Source organism: Phycodurus eques, chromosome 17 (assembly GCF_024500275.1).
Source record: "Phycodurus eques isolate BA_2022a chromosome 17, UOR_Pequ_1.1, whole genome shotgun sequence".
NCBI classification, from domain to species: Eukaryota; Metazoa; Chordata; class Actinopteri; order Syngnathiformes; family Syngnathidae; genus Phycodurus; species Phycodurus eques.
Genome location: NC_084541.1, coordinates 7,226,834 through 7,250,851, shown reverse-complemented (window position 1 = coordinate 7,250,851; position 24,018 = coordinate 7,226,834). Strand labels below are relative to the sequence as shown.

At 42.0% G+C, this 24,018-nt stretch overlaps 2 protein-coding genes across 2 annotated transcripts; both read right to left on the bottom strand.

Moving 5' to 3' along the window:
• Positions 1 to 1,624: 1,624 nt before the first annotated feature.
• exoc3l2a (exocyst complex component 3-like 2a) lies at positions 1,625 to 13,468 on the bottom strand. The gene is made up of 13 exons (XM_061702615.1): positions 13,268 to 13,468; positions 11,482 to 12,054; positions 10,645 to 10,862; positions 9,146 to 9,905; positions 8,933 to 9,047; positions 7,831 to 7,941; positions 7,649 to 7,749; positions 7,053 to 7,163; positions 6,841 to 6,976; positions 5,922 to 6,044; positions 5,675 to 5,830; positions 3,673 to 3,794; positions 1,625 to 2,470 (listed from the first exon to the last, which is right to left on the bottom strand). Exons 2-13 carry the CDS (start codon positions 12,024 to 12,026, stop codon positions 2,149 to 2,151), a joined length of 2,820 nt encoding a protein of 939 aa, XP_061558599.1. The 5' UTR covers positions 12,027 to 12,054; positions 13,268 to 13,468; the 3' UTR covers positions 1,625 to 2,148.
• A 1,208-nt stretch (positions 13,469 to 14,676) lies between these two features.
• On the bottom strand, positions 14,677 to 20,690 carry ppp1r14aa (protein phosphatase 1, regulatory (inhibitor) subunit 14Aa). The gene is given in 5 exon segments (XM_061702893.1): positions 14,677 to 15,685; positions 18,540 to 18,572; positions 19,354 to 19,434; positions 20,486 to 20,605; positions 20,607 to 20,690. Coding segments are annotated over 5 exon segments (492 nt in total). The 3' UTR covers positions 14,677 to 15,511.
• Between the last annotated feature and the right edge of the window lie 3,328 nt (positions 20,691 to 24,018).

Sequence of the window (24,018 nt, the reverse complement as noted above, 5' to 3'; positions counted from 1 at the left end):
GAACATAAAAACACATGCATGTTTAACTGTGTAAACTGGGGCCAAAAGGTGTGGCACTCATTACAACTTGAAGAAATATTTAATGTTCTGTTTTATAATTTCATTTTGAGCACTTTCCTTGTTTATTATGGTTGGTCATGGTTCAATTATCTTGCAAGATGTGGTTATAATCAAAGATTGCATACCTAATTCAGTAATAACAATATAATGTAATGATAAACCAAAATACTACAACCCCAATTCCAATGAAGTTGGGACGTTGTGTTAAACCCCTACATATGCTGCCATCCAAGCAACGTCTTTTTCATGGACGCCCCTGCTTATTTCAGCAAGACAATGCCAAACCACATTCTGCACGTGTTACAACAGCGTGGCTTCGTAGTAAAAAAAGTGCGGGTACGAGACTGGCCGGCCTGCAGTCCAGACCTGTCTCCCATTGAAAATGTGTGGCGCATTATGAAGCGTAAAATACGACAACGGAGACCCCAGACTGTTGAACAGCTGAAGCTGTACATCAAGCAAGAATGGGAAAGAATTCCACCTACAAAGCTTCAACAATTAGTGTCCTCAGTTCCCAAACGTTTATTGAATGTTGTTAAAAGAAAAGGTGATGTTAGACAGTGGTAAACATGACCCTGTCCCAGCTTTTTTTGGAACATGCTGCAGCCATAATATTCTAAGTTAATGATTATTTACTAAAAACAATAAAGTTTAGCAGTTTGAACATTAAATATCTTGTCTTTGTAGTGTATTCAATTAAATATAGGTTGAACATGATTTGCAAATCATTGTATTCTGTTTTTATTTATGTTTAACACAACGTCCCAACTTCATTGGAATTGGGGTTTTACATGTATCTTGCACTCAGGCAAATATTAATAAGCTTGGTGTGTACACTAATGAATAACTTTTAGTATTGCTCTGGACACTGTAAATAAAATGGCACAAGCAACGAGTGTAACATCTCCCTTGGTAATTATTTTAGTATTTAACGAGGAGCGCTATGCCTATGAAGTGCAAGAGGAGCGTAGAACAATCACTGCTGCTATCGGCTTGCGTTGTTCAGAACCCCGTGAGCAACTCTCCCGGAAAAAAAAAAGTTTTGCTCCTTGCTGCACCTTCACTCAGAATGGACGAGAGGAAATACCCCCCCCCCCCGGTGGAAAACGTAAACTTGGCTCCAATAAAAGCATCCGTTGGCACCTGAGTGGACAACAGGAAATCTTTGTTTATTGAAAAACATCCTGCTGTTGGCCTCGGGGGAGTATGACCCTTCTTGTTATACAGAGAGAGAGTGTCATGAAGTATTCATGGTGGAGCCCTATATTTGAAGCTCTTAGAATGCTAAACAAAACTGCCATATCCTTAAGATAAACCAACTAAGACATGTGCGTGCGTGTGCATATGTGTGTTTATGTAGTGACAGCATTGCTTCTGCGTCAGAACCTGGTCTGTTTGGTATGTATTGTTTAGAATAGCAGCAGACTGACACACCCATGTTCAGGAACAACAACACCTAAAGTTAGAAGCGGCCAAATGGGAATAGGACAATTGTTCAATAACAAAGTCTTAAGATTGAACCTTGGTGAGCCAATGAGGAGCAAGCTGATTTCCCTTAACTTTTCTCCTCACCGTCATTATTTATACCCACAATGACACAATTTAAATCTGCTCAATCTACCCAATCAATGGGTCTTTATTAGGGTTTCCAGCAATGGATCCATATCATTCACAGTGAGAGTTCAACACATCACTAGATACCATGTAGTATATAAACAAAAAACGGGTACAGTATATATGGCCGGGTAAATAAATGATAAACAACAAAGCATCATATTGAATTGCCTCTGCTATGGTGGCGTTATCATTTCATACTGATGTGGGCCGAAAAAGACCGAAGTTGAATCGTTTTTTTACGTGTCCAATGACTGTGTAGATGGAAAAAAAAACAACGCCTAAAGGTCATGGTTGTTTCAGAATAGTCTTATGTGAGTGTGAACAGAACGAGCAGTACCTCAAGTCAAGTTTCTTTACGTGGCTGGTTATATAAAAGATGGCACTATCATATTTCTTTTTTGTCAAGGTGCATATACGTCTCATCCCATTACAGTATGACTGCAACTGCTCCTCTTACTTTCACACCAACAGCTATTCTTCTCTGTTCAATTTATTTGTGTCTTCAATGTTGTGACTCTCAGTGGATTGAGGTCTTGTGTTTCTGGTACTTTTCCTGCGGGTTCGCCTCGGTCGGTGCTCCGAGAACCAGTTGGTAAAAGCCATGGCGAGACGCGAGAATCCCAAGCTGATGCAGTGCACCTCTGAGGTAATGGGGATTTCAGAAAAGACAGCATGATCCCGGCAGATTAAGGCAGAGCTGCATTGAAAGTCTTTGACTATGTTGAGGATCTCTAGACGCTCCGTCTGACGCATCATGCCTCGTATGTTCAGGAGGGTGGAGACGTGCTTCTGCCTGTTGAGAGGAAGGACACGGGGGTGATGAGTGGAAGGCGATGATTGTTAACAGACATAGGCTCTGTTGACCGTCATTAAATTACTTTGAATCACATCCATCTGAGTCATCTGTTTCTGGGAAGGAGCGAATGATATTTGAAGCACATTGCAACCAGGTGGCGGCTTGTCAATAGAGTTTTTTTTTTTTTTTTTTTTTAAAGTTGTTGATAAAGCGAACGTTTTTGGTTTGTGGCTCCGTCACAGCTTTGTGTGCCTATTTAAAACACTGTAAGAATGTGTCAGCATGGTTAAATTAGAAGGGTGGAAACACCTCTTATACTTTGAATGTATGTAATCATTTTGTTGACAAAATAATTGATTGATGTTCATGTTATAATACATGATTCCTTCAATACTTAGAAACAATTAACACCTTTTAAAGGGTAACAATTGCCAGTAATTAAAATACTTGTATCAGTAAAATAATTGATTTTCAAAAGGAAATTCAGTTTTTCCCATGTCTTTACCATTTTTGATCCAATTATCTGAAAATGACCCATTCACATATTATTAGTGAGTAATATTAGCATTTCAAGCAGTAGTAGCATGTCGGTAAAGATTTTTTTAAGGCACCCAAAAACTGGTATCTCTTAAAATACCAACAGGGAATACCACAGGTAACAAAAGGGTGAGTCAAGCAGTGAGCAAGCATGTCAGGTCACTCTATCCAAATGTGGCACCAGTCTGTCTCGTCCAAGGGTGACAGGAACAGGAAATACTCGGCATCAGCTTCCTGTCTGCTCTTTAGAGAGTTCTGCGTCACAGGCAGTAAGGTTCCCAACTGTCATCTCAGTCTTAATCTGTGAACAAACATCTTTGGCAGTTTTGGTTTCCCCCTCCCCCTCCCCCTACCCTGAGGTGTTTTTAGCCTTATCCACTCTCAAAACAACCCATTGCTGCTTTCCAAAAATAGCAAAGGTAATGTATGATATATTTCCATGCTTCTCTTCCTTGTTATGATCCATTGTGAGAAAAAAAGAAAAAAAACACATACATACTCATACATTTCCCTGTTTGGCTTGGTGCCAACAACAACAGTGTGAATGTGTGACAGTAAGCATGAATATTATAAGACCATTGGGGATAGAGTGCAGAGAATTTGTTATCATAGACACATCCTGCCAGAAATATCCGAACACATTTTATTTGTTAAAGCCTCACCGAATATCTGGAAATGCTTTCACCAGGACAGCAACCTCCATCTGGATGGAGGGCGTGTCTTCAAGGAGAACGATGTCAGCCAGGTGGCAGATGAGACTGTCCAACCATGATGAACTTGATTCCTGAAACAGACGTGTGATGGGAACTGTATTATTTACCGAATTACTATATTCATTATTTTATTCAATACAATGATTAATTCCTTCCTAAATGTTGTTCCAACCTCAAGGTTCATCATTGATACAGACAAGTCATTGCCCTGAAACCTGAACGCTGTGACAACACTGGCGAGGAATCGCTGTGTGGCGCATGGATGTGAATGTAATGTAATATTATTAATATAGAATGTAATATTTCTGTACTTTGCTCTGTGAATAAACCCAATGAAAGAGCTCCAAAAATTATTTCTCTCCTCCACAACAGTTGAATTTGTCAGCAAAGGTAAATGCACTTCATGAACAACCATTATAAGCAATTCTTAACTCTCTCGAAGGCCAGAGGGTAAAGAAAATATGTTGTTGATTTACCAAGTCAAGAACAAAACTACAACTCTGTTTTTTCTGGCCATTGTTTTCCTCCAAAGACAGCGGAATTCTTTGGTTTGGCATTTGCTAAAAATAACAATGTCTTTTTAAGCCGTCACTAAAAAGCTGCACCGCACCCCAGTTCCCAATTTCCAGAGTCACTTCATTCCACGCCATCAAGGCCATCCCAGACTGACTTCAAAGTCGGCCAGCTGACAGGAACAGGAAGTTCCCTCTGAACACAGCAGCTTCCTGTTGTCAACCGAGGTGACGGACACTTGTTTGAACTCGGGCACAGAAAGGGGGCAAATGCCACACTGTCAGGCATAGTTGTTTTATAGCCTCTTCCCCCTCAGGTTAGTGCTAACGTAAGCCAGGATCATCCATCTCCATCTCACTGACGGCAGCCATTTTTCAGAATGCACTCCTGTATCAACACTGTCTGGCTTATTCCTGACCTAGGATGTTGGCGGAGCAGACTCCATTCACAGCCACCAGCCTTGGCAGTGTATCCAGCACTGTATGTAGAGGAGAACCGCATGGTCGTACATGACCACACTGGAACTCTTGGGCATCTTGGGATAGACTCCATCTTTCCCATGGGTATGTACACCATAAAAATAGTTCGGTCATCAGGTTTCCATTGATTTGAGGTGCTCTTGATCAATTTACTTTCTTCTTACAAAGATAGTACACTGACTGGCCACTTTGTTGGAGACACCAGCAAACTCTAATTAGATCCAATACAAGAGCTGTATCAAAAAGTATGCCTTCATAAAGTTACTGTCAAATAGGTATGAATTTAACAATATACCAACAATCGAACACTAATTATTGCAGTTTGCAGTGGTGGAGAATTGCATCTCAAAAGACCTTTGTCCAATATTTTGACCCTTAAATCTATATGTCACCGCAATATTGGAAACATTTGCTCATAAAGACTGGGATGCAATACCTTTGCATTTAATTTAACCAAGTTATGACTTGTAAATGACTGATACGATAACGATTACTGTAAGTTCTGTAGGGATGTCGTAACCGCTGTCTCGTCCATTTGTGAGTGCAACATAGAAATTTTGGTCATTTTTAATGTGGCCCTGGATCTACCTTATGATGCACCTAATATCATTTGAAACTTTTTTGGGGCTTGTTTTATTTTTATTTGTTGAAGAGAATGTTGCTGACATCTCTTTGGCAGAATGTTTGTAATTCTTCCCCGGAGTGCATTCTACTGGAACTTGCAGCTAAATTGAAATTGTCTCGTAAATAACATCTATGACAACAAAATGTTATAAATTCATCAAAAATGAAAAAGAGGTCAACTGTTGGGCCAAGTGCTTTGACAAGTATCAAATTAAACTGTGTGGTGTGACTCTGTAGTATCGCTGGCTTTCCCTTAGTGAGTAAAGCAGTTGTATCTTGTCATTTAACTCTGCATTACCCGATAATGTATTATTTTGTATAAAGTACAGACTCACCAAATCCTTAAAGAGTCCTTTAAGCTGTTTGGCCTCATCTTGTAAGCGGAAAGCCATCCTTTTTCTCATCTTGGAAGAAGTGCAAATGAGCCGTCCTCGCATGATGGCTCGGACATACTCCACCAACACCCGACGGTGCACTTCACCCACCAGCGTCTGTGTCATTCAGAAAATCCAAGAAGAATTTTGTCTCACTGGACCTTCAGTCAAACACTAGAGAACACAGAATGTTTCTGTTAACACATACCTGATACGGTGGAGGATCCATCCTTCTGAACTTTTTGAAGTGTTGTTTAATGCTGGCTTCAATGGCCTCAAATGTGTCCGTGTTGTTCAACCATTTTCTCTTTATCATTTTGTCGAAAAACGGCTGGATATAACAATTGAATGACAATGGTTACAATATGAGCTATCTGATGAACACTTTCATACTGACTGTTTTAGTATTTTGCTGGTCAAATGAACGGAACTCACATATATGACAAGTGGCTGTGCAAATGTGACGTTAACAAGAAATAGAATCTGATCAGTTCTGTTCATCTATGCTGCTAAGGTAACGTTTTATTTCACTTGTACTGCTAAGTTAACATTGTGTAGCATTCGTTTCCTCTGCAGTTTAGGACATCGTCAATGAAAGAGAAAGTAAATGTTAAAAAGTACGTGACATCAGACATTAAGACCGAGTACTAAAGTCCAGCTAAGTTGTTGTTGACCCATATACTGTACTGTATATGATATAACACTGCCTATATAGGATAAAAAGTTTGGAATAACAATTGATCATCTAGTTAAAAAAGGGAGGGATCTGATTCAGTGTATTTATTTCCCTATTTTATTGGAGCGGATTTTTTTATCTCAGCTGACATTGGGCGAAATGCAAAATATATTCTGGATTGTTCGGCAGTCAATCACAAGGCACAGACAACCATTCACACTCCAAATTACAGCACATTTGTCTCCGCAATTTAATCATATAATATTTGGATCTTGGATATTTGTCTTCCATAGTAACCCTGATGTTGATGGTATATTTTATTGTTATTTTTACCACCTATTTTTGTTGAACTTTCTTAATCGTCTTAAAAGTCAAGTCTCACAATCTTGCCCATAGCTGCTGTCTATCATTGGCAGTTTGTTTATAAAGACCTGGCTGAACATTTGCTCACCCTAATGTGCTCAAACAGCCTGTCAACCAGCACCCTCACAGACTGGTTGATGATCCTGTCAAGGGAGGAGTTGGCTCTCTTTGCTGAGTCCTCGCTGGCCTGTGGGTCACACTGCCTGCAGCGGTCCACAAAGGATCTATAGTGTTCATAGATGACGTGAATATACAGATTCAGCAAAGGACTGATTGAAAATGTTTTTTTTAATGTTTTACCTGAGAGGAGGGCAGCTGTTGACGAGAGCTATGGTCCTGGAAACATATCCATCTCCTCGATCCCCAAACTCTGCCTGGGTCTCATGAAACATCTCCACTTTTCTCTGGAAACTGTATAAACAATTTTCATTCAGGATCTCGATCTACGAAATAGTTGTCATGCTCTGCTAATGCTATTTTGCATGAAGGGCAACACTACATCCAGCAGATGATAACGTCGTAAGAACAGATTGGTACATCAGTGGAAAAAAAAATCAAACACAATCTTTTCAGTGACGCTTGTTGACTTCCACTTTTTTCAATAGGAATCAATTAAGATGGAAATAATCTGTTTCAGAGTCAAACAGGCGCCACAATAAAACATTTATTGACTGCATCGTAACTGTATTAAACACACTTTAGATCCTTACTGATACTTTAGGCCAGGTGTGTTAAACTCATTTTTGTCGCGGGCCAAATTGTAGTCACGGTTTCCCTCAGAGGGCCGTTGACTGTGAAACCATATAGCTATACTTGTTTTTTTACACAATAGCTGAACTTGGCAATAATGTTAAGTATGCTTGCTAATGATTTCCCAGTGCCATTTTATAACTTACCTATAAAGAAAGTCAGCCAAACCGATGAGACTAAAACGAGCCACTCTTGCCCCTAGGAACTGGTTTACAGATGTAGACTTATCCAGATCTACTTTCAGCCTCTGAAATTGTGAAATACATAACTGTTCAGATAGCTGTGTCAAAGTTATATCATATCTTTAACTGTCCCCCCCAAAAAATACCTGAATGACCGAGCGCGCGAGGTGGGACTGATACTCCTCTATGTGTAGAGTATGGGCCCATCGCCTCTCTTCGTCATCCAGAACCTGAATTAGCTCTTTCGTCACCTTCTCCTGCAAGTCAAATAACAAAATGACTGTGCGTCTGTTGTTACTTGGGATGTTCACGAATAGGTGGTGAATCGAATTGAGATTCGAGCTGGCGTGGGAAAGCGATCATCTTCAGACTCAAATTAGTACAAATCAGAGAATATTATACGATTTACTTTAGTCTGACTAGAGCTACAACTGCTGCCACATCACATTTACTTTAGAAAATACAAACTATTTCACGATTTTTAGCCCAAGGAGCTGCACGGATGTTTGCATCTTTTTGCACAATTGTCCCAAAAAAAATTTGTACCGGCATTACCAGATAACGAGCAACCCTTTATTGCTCAGTGACTGTTTTTGTCAGTGTCTTTATGTCTCAAAAGTGTTCCCTGTCAATTGACTGTCTGTTGTCGTACGAGAGCGGCTCCAACTACCGGAGACAAATTCCTTGTGTGTTTTTCGGACATACTTGCCAAATAAAGATGGTTCTGATTCTGATGATTCTGCTGTTTATGGCAGACAGTGACCGCGGCAGAAAGATTGGGAGAAAGTTGTGCACGATCCAACACAGCGTGGCAGAACTAGCCGGCGACCAAGCTTGCTGCCTAGAAGGAAGGCAGCTGGTCCCAGCCAGTGTTTGGTTTATGCATTTACGGCACCAAGACGTGTGCAAAATCAACCTGGATTCTACCTTTGGCTATGGTATGGTGAAGGACATTGGTGAAAGTAAACCATTTCAAACTAAAAAGAAATACTTTTGCTGGGGGAGAAGCGTGAGCCAAAATGTGCCAGTGTACTCTCTTTCTGGTTCAATAGTTTTAAAATAATAAAATTGGATTTTTCACTCTGACATCTCTTTATTTCGGAATAGTACAAGGAGTAACAATTTGATTCTGATTCGGATGTCATTCTTTACTGTCAACACGAATAACGAATCGGGATTTAGAGGGTGAGTCCGAGCCCTAGTTGGTCCATGTTCTAAGGAACTGTCGAATCAAAATTGTTTTCTTACTTTGACAATATTGAGGCACTCCATTTCAAGTTGGTCCACTGTCTCTTGAGGCAGAATGGGTTGCAGAGAGGCATAGTTGATGGGTGTTGCGGTGCCAATGGTTCCCAGAACATCACTTGGAAAAAGAAACATGCAGTACGTCATCATTTAAAAAAAAAAAAAGGTAACTCGTATTTACATAGTATTACTGAGTACAATATACTGGTACTATACCGGTTATAGATATTGTAGAACCAGTCCAACAGTGAGTAGACATCAGTAATCTGCAGTGGGCCGATGGTAAGGGTTCTCAGACGTTTAGCCACAGCTTGGTGATAACTTTCCACATACACCTGGAATGCAGAAAACTCCTCAGGGTAAATAGACACAGCATTCCTCTTTGCTGCATCCAGGTCATCGACCATCCGACTCCTCAGGCGCTCAAGGTATGATGCCAGCTGGCCAGCCTGAGTGTCCACTGGGTGTGGCAAGCTCCAGTCAGCAGCTTCCGCCACAGCTTCCCTCCACTTCATCTTCATCCGCCGGGGACGGTGGTTTTGTTGGATCTGGGGAACCACATCCAGATCTCGCTCTGGCTTGCTCTCTTCTCTGAGAGCCCAGGTCACATCAGCATGCTCCTCCTGTTGAATAACCAGTACCACAAGCCCAAGGTTGGGCCCAGCAACAGGCTGACGGAGAGACTCGCGCACAACATCCCACATCTCCTTCATCAAAGCCTCGTAGAGGAGCTCTACGTCCTTCTCTTTCCGGCGGCTTGAATCCAGAGTTGCGTTGGAACTGAGTGAGTCATCCAAGGATGAACAGGATTGAGGGATTATGCCAGGAGGACTGCAGGGACTAAAAGTAGGACTGAGGATGGGAGAGTTTGGAGGTGGCAGGAGAGACAGCAGTTCACACTCTCGCTCCAGCTCCTGAATATGTGTGTCAGCAAGGAGCAGGTCTCGATGGTTGACTAACTGCAGAATCTCCAGTACTGTTGAGAGCAAAGCATAGACCGAATTAGTTCCAGTAATTTGGAAAAACCTCTGGAAACATAAGAGGATACATGTGGTCTGCCATCCATTCAGTCTTCTGGTCTCTACACTGCCAATCCTGCTCAGGGTCACGAGACAGCTACAGCCTATCGCAGTCAAGTATGGGCGAAAGGCAACCTAAACCTTGAATTGGTTGCCAGTCAATGGCAAGTCACATACATGAGTCACAAAGCCCTTCACACTCACGTTGACACCTTACTGTAAGTCCACATGAATTACAACACAACTAGTGACTTAGGATACTGAGTCTGGTCTATTTTTGCACACTTTTCAATGACAAACGTTCCCTGTGGAGTAAGTATACAGAAATGAGGTTACACTTCTATGGAGCAGACCCTAGGGTATGAGGAAGTGCAGTTATTTCTTGATTTGACAGTCTGTTGATTGAACCCATTGACTCAGTATTATGGGGAACTTTAGCCAGTAGCCATCTATAGGACAAGGAACCACTTTTGGTATTTTAAACGTAAGTGAAAATGCAGGCAGTCAGACCCTGTGACTTCTCCCAAGAATTTTGTCATTTTGAATTCCCAAATACCACACCTCCATGAGTGCTCTTTAGAAACTGAAATGCCACTCGGCCAAACAAAACATACTTCTCCAAAACAAGAGATCTTCAGTATAGTATTACTGTATAACATAAGGTCAGGGGCTTCTGATTGCTTTCTAGTTCACTACCTGAGAGGGGCTCTCTGGTTTTAACCAATGGCTCCTCCTCTTCTTCTTCCTCCTCTGTCTCCTTTGAGGCCTTGTCGGACATGGATTCCCTCTTCAGCTTGCCATGATTGACCATCCTGAGGAAGGAGGACCGCCTAGAAGCCTCAGCCTCGCTGTCTGCACTCAGGTCCCCACAGGGCAGGCTTTCTCTGCGCTCCTCCTTTCGACGGCCGGTAATGCTGCACAGCATCCGCAGCACAAAACAAAATTGACAACGTACAGTAAATGAATAGCACTAGGGGGTGGGGGGATAAAGATACTGATGTATAAGATACATAAGAAACTGCTTTCGATAAGAATAGTCCCATTCGGGAAGCACAGCGAGTGCACAACATGCCGCTGGAAGAAAGTCAACAGCATATTACATCGCAACAAAGGAAATCAGCACACTATTATACTGTATGCTGTTAATCACTATTAATTTGACAACAATTTCTCCCCCATTTTTTCATATTGACCTTAAGGATTTATATAATTACGTAAAAAGTGGCAGTCTTCTCATCCTCTTATACAGTCTTTGGAATTGACTTAATTTGAACATGTGCATTAGTTGCACATATTTTTGAGGAGAAGAGGGGAAAATTCCATCAGTTTACCACATTTTAATCGTGTCCAACCAATGTATATGATCGAATTAAAAAAAAAAAAAAGGTTCAGCGCACACTGAAAAAAAGTCCTTTGAATTAACTTAATTTGAACATGTACATTAGTTGCACATGATTAAAATGTGTTAAATTAACACTGTCAGTAAAAAGGCATTATTTCAGTAGCAAAACAATGATGTGTACCCATGCTCACCGGAACAGAGTCATAATTCCTTCTGAGCTCCTGCGTGGTCCTTTCCTTTTTTCTCTTTCAGTTGGGAGCGTGTTTGAGTCTCCAGGGCTATAGTGAGGTGAGTTGTGCCCCCACACACTCCGTCCAGATTTGCGGAGCCCCTTGCCCAATTTTCCAAGGGTTTTCAGTGGTGACACACCACAAATCCGCTCCAGGGTGCCTCTTAGTGGCTTTCCTTTAGGATTTCCCGCCCCGTGTCTCTCCGCATTGAGCTCATTTTCCTCCTCTTCTCCATCACGAGAGGACCTGAGCTGGAGGTTACCCCTCACCTCTCCCATGATGAGGCCCATGTCACCGGCATTCCTCTCATCCTCATCCAAATCAACATCCTCAAAAGGGTTCAGGTTCTTGTTCAGATCCTTTAGGTTGTGCAACTCCTTCAGATTATTAAGATCATTCAAGTCCTTGAGGTCCATGTCAAGTCTCGGTAGAATAAGTTCACCGTTCACTCTGGGGAACTCATGGCAGCTCTTTGACCTACCTGGAAGCTTCTTTAGAATTGGCATCGTTGCACTTGAAATTTGAACTTTTGAACTAGAACAGTTAAAAAAAAAAAAAAAAAAGCTTTATTCTATCACTGAAAATATGCATCTTAAGTACATTCTCTATTAAATACAATCCACAGTATTAACAACCAACATTTAAAATATAGTATACATATAGTATGTGATGCCGTAATCAACAAAGCAACCTTTCTGGCATTATATACAATGTATCATTTAAAAGTAAAAAAAAAGAAGTTGTCACATGCTGGTTATCACCAATGACACATTGCTATTGTTTAAAAGACTCGCACTAGAAACATACACACATTCAGAAACAGACAACGCACTTCTGACTATGATTAGAGAGAATGTTCGTTAACACTGATACATAATAGTCAATGTTGGGTTTCATTAAAACTAGATTTAGTTTTGTGCTTATTAATCTTTTTCACGTACAAGGTTATTCTGTGTTATTATTGTTATTCAAATATGTAGGCTATATATCTGTGACACATTACACCCTATTTTTGTCACTCTTGACACTTTTTCAAGTCAGAAACAAACCTTCTGTCTAAAATGGTATGGTATGTTTTTAGTATAACGTTCTACAAACTAATATTGCTCATATGTTAAGGTATATCACCATCTTTGCAGATTACAGCCTTCTGTATACCCTTTGCTTTTCCCCCCTCATTGTCTACCTGCGTAATCTGTACAATTGTAATAAGATTGATGAGATGAGATTTTTCTTCAGTGTACTGCACTTTTACGCATGTGAACATTTTTGGAAAAATAGAAATAAGGCCTGACAGTTTTCAAGATTAAGAAAGAATGTTGGAGTGAAGGCTAAGGTAAACAAAATAATGACAAATGGTGTGTTTGCTTCAGAGAATACGAGGTTGCACTCAAAGGCCACATCATTAGATACACTCACACAGTTAAATGGAATCAAATACAACAGCTGTATGACTGCATAAGTAACAATAATGACAGGTCATTGTTTTGTAATTGTTAGTTAGTGGCAGTTCGCAGCGGTGTAACTCCCAAGAGCCGTTTCAAATATTGTGTACACGATTTCAAGGCGTGCAGGATTGTTGTACTGGATCTCATTAGATTGTGTGGGTGTACCTAATGAAGTGTCTGTTGATGAGACGTTACCTGTTTCCCACCTGTACGGAGGAAGACAACAAACAAAGCGCATCGGCTGCCTGAATGATGGCTACGACTGAAACACATCAAGAGTCCGATTCAAGCAGTCTTACCTGAGACGATATCCTTGCAGTGTTTCAGTAGCGCGTCATCCTGGGGTGTGCAGGATTTGTGTCTGTGTGTGACTGATGAGTGTGAGAGTGTGTCTGAAAGTGCTCATGGACTCAAGAGAGCAATGCGGCTGCCCGTGGTTTCCTGGCGAGCTCTATTGTGGTGGAAGGTGATATGCTTTCCTGAGGAAAGGCCCGTCCTGTCGCTTGTACCCCTCCTACACCGGCAAACCTTCAGCCCCCACTTCTATACCCCACCCTGCATGCCCCCTTGGGAACCTTCTCGCTATGTTAATAACATTGAGTGCCTGGTGCAGGAGGTCTGGCCAAAGCATCCCCTGTGGTGTATTCTGATTTGATCATGTGCACACTTAGTTAGCGTGCATTAACCCCTCTAACTTGAAGGAATTTAAAGGACGAATCGATGCCCTTGGCCTTGAGTTCAAATTCCATTCATGCTCCAGCAGCAGCGTATTCTTCCTCAGCGGAAGAGTTTAGATCTGAACGAAAAGGATGATAAACACTTGGGTCGTTGCAGGAATGTTTGTGATATAACTCGAGGTCTCTGCTCTCATGTCACGTAAAGGAAACTGAGATGTTGGAGACGTGTTTGTGTTTGTGCATCAGTGTGCTTGTATTGTTGAGTTGCACTGTTGAGTTGCACTGTGCAACTTGCGGTAAAAATATTCATATAAAAGCAATAAAATAAATTGAAATGTTCCGGCAGCCCACGCGTTAACGCTTTCAGGCTGTGGCCTACGCCTGTTTACAAAGCGGCTCCTTTCTGCCACCTGGTGTACAGTAGGAAATTGGACACACTGAGGCTCCTCTACGACGGTACGTAAATCATTACGAATGCGGCCTTTACTTCCTCTAACGCAGCGATGAAAATATAATCACAGTGAATATTTGTATGAAAAACATTTCACTGATAAAACAAACTAGCTTATTGCGCACCTTTCGTCAACTAGAAACCGTCTTAATCGGAAGAGTCCCTGTAGGCACGATTCTCATTAGAACACAGTGCACCCAACAACCAATTATCTTTCTATGGAGCATAACATGGTATCTATGACAATTTAGAGTCTTCAATGAACCTACCATGCATGATTTGAACCCGGGTCCTCAGAACTGTGAGGCAGATGTGCTAACCAGTAGACCACCGTGCTCGTGCTGCCCGTAATATATATATATATATGTGTGTGTGTCATGTGTGTGTGCAGCATGTCAAAAGCGTGACACTGTTGACCTCATGGCAAATGTGCTACATTTGGACAATATCGCTTCATATGCAAACCAGATACTGTAAGTGAATGTTCCATAAAAAAAAAAAAATGTAAAAAAAGTGACGCGATCGAACTATGAAACTATTCAAAAGGCAATGTTCTTTTTTATGTTCAAAAGTGCCTCGAGGTCATACTGTATTTGGTCAAATATGTCATGTTTGAGACTACAGCAGAATGTCACATGACCAGAGAGAGACAATCACAAACGTCGGCTTTAGAAGGACGACATTTTTGTGGCTATTTTTCAAATGCAACTAAAATTGTAATCATGGAAATTTCCAAAAGCAACTGTAATTTAATTACACATTTTGTCCCAGTAATGTAATGGATTACAATTACATATATTTTGCAATTAAATTAGATAATCTCGTTACATGTAATTAGTTACTCTGCAACACTGCATGCTGACAATATGAATACAAAATGAACAAATACAAAGCAAAAGAGAGAAGACATACGGTAGCTCCTGCTCTAGTTCACAATTTATGCCTCAACTGAGTATTAAGCAGGGCCTCTCGATATGTTTATGATCATTAAAGTATCATAGGACATAACAGTGCAATACAGTGTGTTAGTTTTATTAGCAATTTGGTGTAGAAGCAAAAGCTCAAAACAGAAGCAATGAATGTCAGTGACGTCATAAAATCAGTTTCACTACGTGGACAATGAAATTCCTTCATACGGCAAGCGAGACCTCCTGTAAAGGACAAAATGGTCGCCTTGCACAAAACATTGAATGGAATAAGTTGAAGGAACAGACACTTCCTTCCTGTCACTGTGCCACAACCACGCAGTTGACAGACTGGCACGACATTCTCAACCCACCAATGTTTTACATATCCACTTGCATGGATTTGACGAACAAACTATATTGGTAATTAAATACGTGAGTGTTATGCGTTGTTGACAGTTGAACTACTGTGTGTTGTTTGTGGGTGTATAATGGAGCCGGAGGTGTTCGTCAAAGGGTCTGGTTCTGGCCTCGGGTGTGGGGGGCACGGTGTGGGTTGTTGAAGTGATAAGGTTCATGGCGATGGTGGCTGTGGCTGATGACCGGATGCTCCACGCCCTCACTCTGCAGCGCTTCCTCCTTATGAACTCCCTCCAGTTTCTCGATCAGCTCTGTGATGAAGGTCTTCGGGAGAACAAGGCACGTGGCGATGTCACATCAAGTACTCTAGCGATATTTTCTGTCATTTCCTGTATAGTGGTGACACGTTTACTTTCAAGTATTTTCCGCGAAAAATGAAGTTGTACAATTGCTTTAATTCTTGTGTAAAACAGGGCTGTCCAAACGTTTTGTTGAGGGCTTCATACAGACTAATCTTGAATTCCTTCGTCTGTACTTTAACTAACCGACATCTGCGAACTCTGTTTTGGCTCTTTACCATTTTGTAAACCTTGGCGTTCTATAATGACTTGAAGTTCATCCGTTCATCATCGTGATATGTTGTCTGTTCCCGTGTTTAGCACGTTTTCCAAAGATACCGTCCTTTTGAAAATAGGACAAAGATGGAAAAAAAAAAGTTATAACAATTTGAAACTCAGATTCAACAAAAAAGGTCACACTTAATCTTCACCGGAATTGTTTTCACCGGCTTTAAGGATGTATAGCGTTCTTAATATTTGTCACAGGAAAATGATACTTAGAGTATATTAAGATACTGAATGTCTGATAATGCTGATCTCATACAAATCAATGAATCCTTTCAATTTTACACCCATACCTACTTTGATGTCTTTACTGTTATCTTTCACTCTGTCGTAAAGTTGTGGGAAAACCAGCATGCGTGCTGCACGTGGCAATATATCGAGGCCGGGAAAATTGGGGTTGTGGGCCATGTTCAATGTTATTATTAGTACATGTCACACAAAAAAATATAAATATAATAAATATGAAACTGTTTGGACACCTTTGGTGTACAGTGGGTACGGAAAAGTTTTCAGAACCCCTTAAATTTTTCACTTTGTTATATTGCAGCCACTTGTTAAAATCATTTAAGTTCATTTTGATCCTCATTAATGTAAACACAGCACCCCATATTGACAGGGAAACGAAATTGTTGAATTCTTTGCTGATTTATTAAAAGAGAAAAACTGAAATATCACACAGCCATAAGTTTCAGACCCTTTGCTGTGACACTCATATTGAACTCGGGTGCTGTCCATTTCTTCTGATCATCCTTAAAATGGTTCTACACCTTCATTGGAGTCCAGCTGTGTTTGATTAAACTGATCGGATTTGATTAGGAAAGCCACGCACCTGTCTATATAAGACAGCTCACAGTGCATGTCAGAGCAAATAAGAATCATGAGGGCGAAAGGAACTGCCTGAAGAGCTCAGAGACAGAATTGTGGCAAGGCACAGATTTGGCCAAGGTTACAAAAAACTTATGCTGTACTTAAGGTTCCTAAGAGCACAGTGGCCTCCATAATCCTGAACTGGAAGACGTCAGAACACCTTCCTAGAGTTGGCCAGCCGGCCAAACTAAGCAATCGGCGGAGAAGAGCCTTGGTGAGAGACGTAAAGAAGAACCCTGTGGCCTGTGGCTGAGCTCCAGAGATGCAGTCGGGAGATGGGAGAAAGTTCTAGAACGTCAACCATCACTGCAGCCCTCCACCAGTCGGGGCTTTATGGCAGAGTGGCCCGATGGAAGCCTTTCCTCAGTGCAAGACGCATGAAAGCCCGCATGGAGTTTGCTACAAAAACAACATGGTGAGAAATAAGATTATCTGGTCTGATGAGACCAAGATAGAAATTGTTGGCCTTAATTCTAAGTGGCATGTGTGGAGAAAACAAGGCACTGCTCATCACCTGTCCAATAAAGTCCCAACAGTGAAGCATGGTGGTGGCACCATCATGCTGTGGGGGTGCAGGGACAGGAGGACTGGTTGCAGTCAAATGAAAGATGAATGCGGCCAAGTACAGGGATATCCAGGATGAAAACCTTCTCCAGAGTGCTCGGAACCTCAGACTGGGCTGGAGGTTAACCTTCCAGCAAGACAACGACCCTAAGCACACAGATTAAATACCGAAGGAGTGGCTTCAGAACAACTCCGTGACTGTTCTTGAATGGCCCAGCCAGAGCCCTGACTTAAACCCAACTGAGCATCTCTGGAAAGACCTGAGAATGGCTGCCCACCAATGTTCACCAGCCAATCTGACAGAACTGGAGAGGATCTGCAAGGAGGAATGGCAGAGGATCCCCAAATCCAAGTGTGAAAATCTTGTTGCTTCATTCCCAAAAAGACTCATGGCTGTATTGGCTCAAAAGGGAGCTTCTACTAAATACTGAGCAAAGGGTATGAATACTTACGGCTGTGTAATATTTCAGTTTTTCTTTTTTAATAAATCGGCAAAAATGTCAACAATTCCGTTTTTTTCTGTCAATATGGGGTGCTGGGTGTAAATTAATGAGGGAAAAAATATAACTGAAATGATTTTAGCAAATGGCTGCAATATAAAAAAGAGTGAAAATTTTAAGGGGTTCTGAATACTTTCCTTCCCCACTGTAAAAGATGTTCCATATGAGTGATATTACCGTTACCTTTTCAACTAAGTGAAGACATAATCTGCTGTTCTTACATTAACTGTGCATAAATCACTAACGGGGTTTTCATTATTACAAATTGTCAAGTCACTGACGGTGCAGTGGTTCACTCGCCTGACCTCAATTTGTGTAGCGTGCGTTCAGTTCCCACTTAGTCATAGTGTGAAAGTGACTGTATATGCTTGTGTGTCTCTGCATGTGAGCCCTGTGATTGAATGGGGACTAGTCCAGGGTGTAGTGTGCTTTTCGGCCAAAGTCTGCTGGCTTTGGGAGGCTTCAGCTCCCCACAACATCCATAGGATACGCGGTGCAGAAAATGGATAGATGGACAGATTCAAAATTGCCATGTACAGTATGTTTATGTGCATACAAATAGTTAGTACCTTGTGACTGAATGTGCAACAACCCTTAAGCATGAATTGAAAAACAAAATATTACCTCTGTGTCATTATTACAGGTTTGAAGAAGCTCCTGTAAAAAAAAAAGAAAGAAAGAAAAAAAGTGAGACAATCAAGTACATTTGTCTCCAACATACAGTAGATACAGGAAGTACCTCATCAAAGGGCCAAAGAACAAATTTATACAAAAACACGTTACATTCAATAGTGTGAGTAGTGATCTATATTAGAAAAAGATCTGCTGCAAAAATACAGTACAGTACAGTACAGTATACATTTTAAATGTCATATGAATAAAACACAAGTAGCTCTCATCTGATTTCATTTAATCAAAGCAGCTTAAAGCAGCCAAAAAGGCATTTTCAAGTTTTTTTTAATTGTATTTATTTAACAAGAACCAAATACATCCAGGAGCCACTTTTTCTTTTGTCACACACAATAAAAACCAATCCAATGTAAATCAAGATACGCTAAGCAGCCATCCATTCATTTTCTGTACCGCTTTTATCCTCACAAGGGACGCGGCCGTGCTGGAGCCTATCCCAGCTGTCTTCGGGCGAGAGGCGGGGTACGCCCTCCATCGGTCGCCAGCCAATCGAAGGGCACATATAAACAAACAACCAGTCGCACCTACGGGCACCTCGTAATCTCATGCATTTTCAGCGCGACCCTGCCTCCTTCCAGTGTTCTAATGTGTTCCTGTGTCTAATATTCATTTTATAATATGCCACACATCAATGAAAAAGACATCTGCTGTAAAAGGTTGGAGCCTCCTTTACATATTAATAAATCAGCAATCAGACAAGGCTTTGTAATTCTATGAAATCAGTCAAAGTAAAGGCAAGTTTATATACCTGCAGTTTTTTAACACGTTCCACATCGTCAGGTAGGTCAATTAAGTCATCGATAGTCACCTCTTCTGGCATATCTCCCTCCTGATACCAAAAATACAAACAGTTTCAAGGTCATGACATAAAGGTCATGACATAAAACATAAAAACACGTGATGGGGGGAATAAACAATAGAAGCTTGACTGTTTTTATAGTTATTCAAAGAAGAGCCGACTGGGTTGATTTGTCAATTAGCATAACACCAAATTGAAATTATTCGACTTTTACTCACTTTTGAACTGATACAAATTTTATTTTTTTTTTCTTCATTAGGTGGATTCAAATCAGAAGAGCTATGTTCCTCGCATCCAGAGACGCGCCTAGCTCGAAAACAAGATATTTGATCTCTCTCAAGAGTATCTGAAAGCTTTGGCAAATTGCATGGCAGTCATTTGTGCAAGCTGTGGGTTTGAACACTACAACTGTTGTTTCGGCATAACTGCGCCACCGAGGCCTGCTCCCTTTGAACAAATGGCCACTATAGCTTTTGTATCAGCTGAGTGTCAGGGTCTGCCTCGGAAAGGGGTGGGGGGAGAGGGGGGGGGGGTCACATTCATCCTGATAATGTCCCTCTTTATAGGTCCATTCTTTTTTTCCTTTACAGTTTGGATGCATGCCACAAGACCAATTTGAAGACTTTATGTGCAAAATAAAAGAATCTACCCTGCAATGTCTCCACACAGCTACAATATCTTCCTTGATGCACACATGTTTACTCCTCTTGCTTATTTTCCTCCTCATTTAAGTGCCTCACAGTTCCAGACTGCCCATGTATGGAAATAACTCCTAAGACAGATACAGATCTGGGCAAATTGGACTGCGGCTATTCAGGGTGCTTGCTTGGCCTTGTAAGGAAAAATGGACCTGCCCACATGCCCACCTCTGTTCCCTCTTCGAACAATTGATGGATAACGCGAGTCAGGACTGACAAATACTGTTTCTTCAGTGATCCCATACTGTCGAGTTTCAGCTCATTGCAATGACAATTCAAAACTAAATTGGCAAGTATTTTGGTACCCGCAATAAACCTAAATGTCTGTTTTCATATGTGGTCGTGATTAAAAGGAGATGTTTTGTTTTTTTCCTGAGACCCACCTGACCAGCATATAGCACGTCCAGGCGCTCATCAATCCATTTCTCCACATCGAGGCGTCTTTGCAGCTCCTTCCGGTTGTATTTCACTGTGACCCGGGCATGTCTCTTCAGGGGCATGACCGCCGTGTTCCTCAAACGGTCCTTCGTCTGCTAAGAGTGCGTTCTCTCTTTCCCCGAGTGTCGTCCCGGTCCGGTCAGCTGCCATGTCTGCTCTGGACTGGTCTGACCGGTTTATTTTTTTCCTTCTTTTCTTTTTTTCCCCCACAAGCTCAAGTGGAGAGATGCGCTGGGAGGCGACGACAACTCAGACAGGGCACAGTTCTGGAGTGTGTTTCTTTTTCTTTTTTCCTCTAAATTGTCCTTCCATCACAGTACGTATAAATGGAAGCCCATTATTGTGACACGTCTACGCTTTTTGTTTAACACTGTTTAACATTACATTGCTTTTAATGTAAACTACTATCTACGTTCTTTGCGTTCACTATAGCGACCCAGGGGCCGTGTCGGATGAGAACTTTTAGCGGTCCTCATTTGGGACGCACAGGGATTGCACCAGAGTTGGCAAAGGTACTCGCACTCTGTAGGCTATAGTAGGAGCTAGAACAGAAAAGTGTGTTTAAAAAAAAAAACTGGTAAAAGTAGAAGTCGTCATTCAATTGTTTTACTTCAAAGGACAATTTGCAATTTAAAAAGAAACAACAACAACAAAAAACACTTGTCATATTCAGGGGTGTCAAACTCATTTTTATCACTTTGTCATATTTTTGGGCGGCACGGTGGACGACTGGTTAGAGCGTCAGCCTCACAGTTCTGAGGACCCGGGTTCAATCCCCGGCCCTGCCTGTGTGGAGTTTGCATGCACTCCGATTTCCTTCCACATCCCAAAAACATGCATTAATTGGAGACTCTAAATTGCCCGTAGGTGTGAATGTGAGTGCGAATGGTTGTTTGTTTGTTTGTGCCCTGCGATTGGCAGGCAACCAGTTCAGGGTGTACCCCGCCTCCTGCCCGATGACAGCTGGGATAGGCTCCAGTACGCCTGCGACCCTAGTGAGGGAGAAGCGGCTCAGAAAATGGATGGATGCCATATTTTTGTTATGGTTTCCCTCAGAAGGCCGTTGTGACTGTGAAACCATATACATGTTTGTCACCTAATTGTACTACACACAACAAATTGATGGATACCTCATTTTAAAATCAAAAGTCCATGATAATAGTTTGTTCAACTACTGTTCAAGTTACTGTAAAGAGGAGTTTGGCAACAGAAAAATGCTTGCAATATCTCAACGACGAGTCGGAATTGTGGGACAGATTTGAGCAAAAATGGTGGAAGTCGATGCATGCATTGATTTTGACACCATCCATCCATCCATTTTCTTCCGCTTATCCGAGGTCGGGTCGCAGGGGCAGTAGCTTTAGCGGGGACGCCCAGACTTCCCTCTTTCCACTTCATCCAGCTCACACATGCTCGGCGCCTCTCACCGTGAGCAAATCCAGAGTGGAAGAGAGTCCAACCCTTCTCGACAGGACTGGTACCAGAGGCTGGTACCCCTCTCGAGAGACTGGTAGTATATCTAGTCGGAACTTCTCGACCTCGCACACCAGCTCGGGCTCCTTCCCTCCCAGAGAGGTGACGTTTCAAGTCCCTAGAGCCAGCTTCTGTAGCCGGGGATCAGATCGTCAAGGTCCCTAGTCTTCGGCCACCGCCCAGCTCGCATTGCACCCGACCCCTATGTCCCCTCCCACAGATGGTGAGCCCATGGGAAGGGGGACCCACGTTACCCTTTCAGGCTATGCCCTATGCCCATGGGTGCAGGCCCGGCCACCAGGCGCTCGCCTTCGAACCCCACCTCCAGGCCTGGCTCCAGAGGGGGGCCCCAGTGACCCGCGTCCGGGCAAGGGAAACCTAGATCCATTACTAGTTTTCATCATAGGGGTCTTTTAGCCGTGCTTTGTCTGGCTCCCTCACATAGGACCTGTTTGCCATGGGTGACCCTACCAGGGGCGTGAAGCCCCAGACAACTTAGCTCCTAGGATCATTGCGACACACAAACCCCTCCACCACGATAAGTTTGACACCTGTTTCTTATATGTTTAAATTGTCCGTATAAAGTGGGAGTAGAATATTATTCAAATTATCTTTAAATTTATTCTTTCCAACTGTGCCCTGCGATTGGGGGGCAACCAGTTCATGGTGTGCCCCGCCTCCTGCCCGATGACAGCTGGGATAGGCTCCAGCACTCCCGCGACCCTAGTGAGGATAAAGCAGCTCAGGATATGGATGGATGTATGGATTTTACAACTGGGCACGTCGGGACAAGAATAGCCAGTGTGGTGCAGGGTCCGACATTAGCGGTGGGCCAGGGCCAGTACAGCAATGGGGTCGGGCAACCAAGACAAATACAAATACAATGAAATTAAGCGTTCACCTTGAACATTCACCTATCCTTGCTGCTTTGCACCGGTCGGCTACTATCAGGGAATTGCTTCTTGCGCCACACCAGCTAGCTAGCAACAAGCTCCAGCTGGCTAGCTCGTGTGGCAAAACACGGTGCAGAGCCGTTCATAAATAACTAATCATCACCTCCATGGCAATGAATCAGCTCCACTTCTGACAAGTGTCGTTATCGCAAAAGGGATGACAAGGAGTAATTAAGAGGAGAAAACGGAAAAGCCATGCTACTTGCTAACATATCGGGAGCTACACTATGGCTTTGGAGCGACGTAGTTGCTGAATTACCTGACTGAAGTGCTTGGGTGATACAGTACAGTATTTACTGTATGTGCTCGTACTTATATCCTGTTACGACTACATTTGCTGCGTCTGTCTAAATCCAGACTGAAAGTCCTCAAATCCATTGTTTTGTAAATAGTCTGCTTTTTGATCCTTAAGTAGATCACGTACATCAGCATCGTGTCTAACAAACAGTTGAGGAGTTTGAAGAAACCGCCAAGGCTAACGCCGGAAAGCTAACCGGACAAAAACGCCTCAAGTATGCGTTACATCTCTAATAGTGATGAAATCCTCACTGCTGAAAGTGATTGAAACACATGGATGAATTTTGTCAGCCTAGGTGCAGTACTTGAAAAATTATGGTTGATTTCATTGTTTTCAATTTGGGATGAGTAAAAGGCTACTCTGGCATTACCGAGTGTTTTTCTATTCATAATGAGTCATTTTCTAACAGCCGTAGAAGGCCATTTCCTTTTTAAATGCTTATGATCTTTGTTTGAGGTCACAGGTTTTGGGAATCGTGAAACATTAAAAATGTTCACGTAATTAAAAATGGTCTAAATACACAAGTGGTTCGATAAAATGATTTTCTGTACATTTCTAATATTCAATATTTTTTTGGGAAGTACAGCTGGGCTTGTTACTTAGCTAACTCAATTTAAAAGATGCATGATAATAGAAATGGAGAGGCAATTGTGTCTGTCAAGAGACTGTAAAATTGTTGAATAACCATCGACCACCATAACATTAAAGCAGTAAAAGTACTAGGAAACCAGTTGCCAGTACTGCATTGTATTAC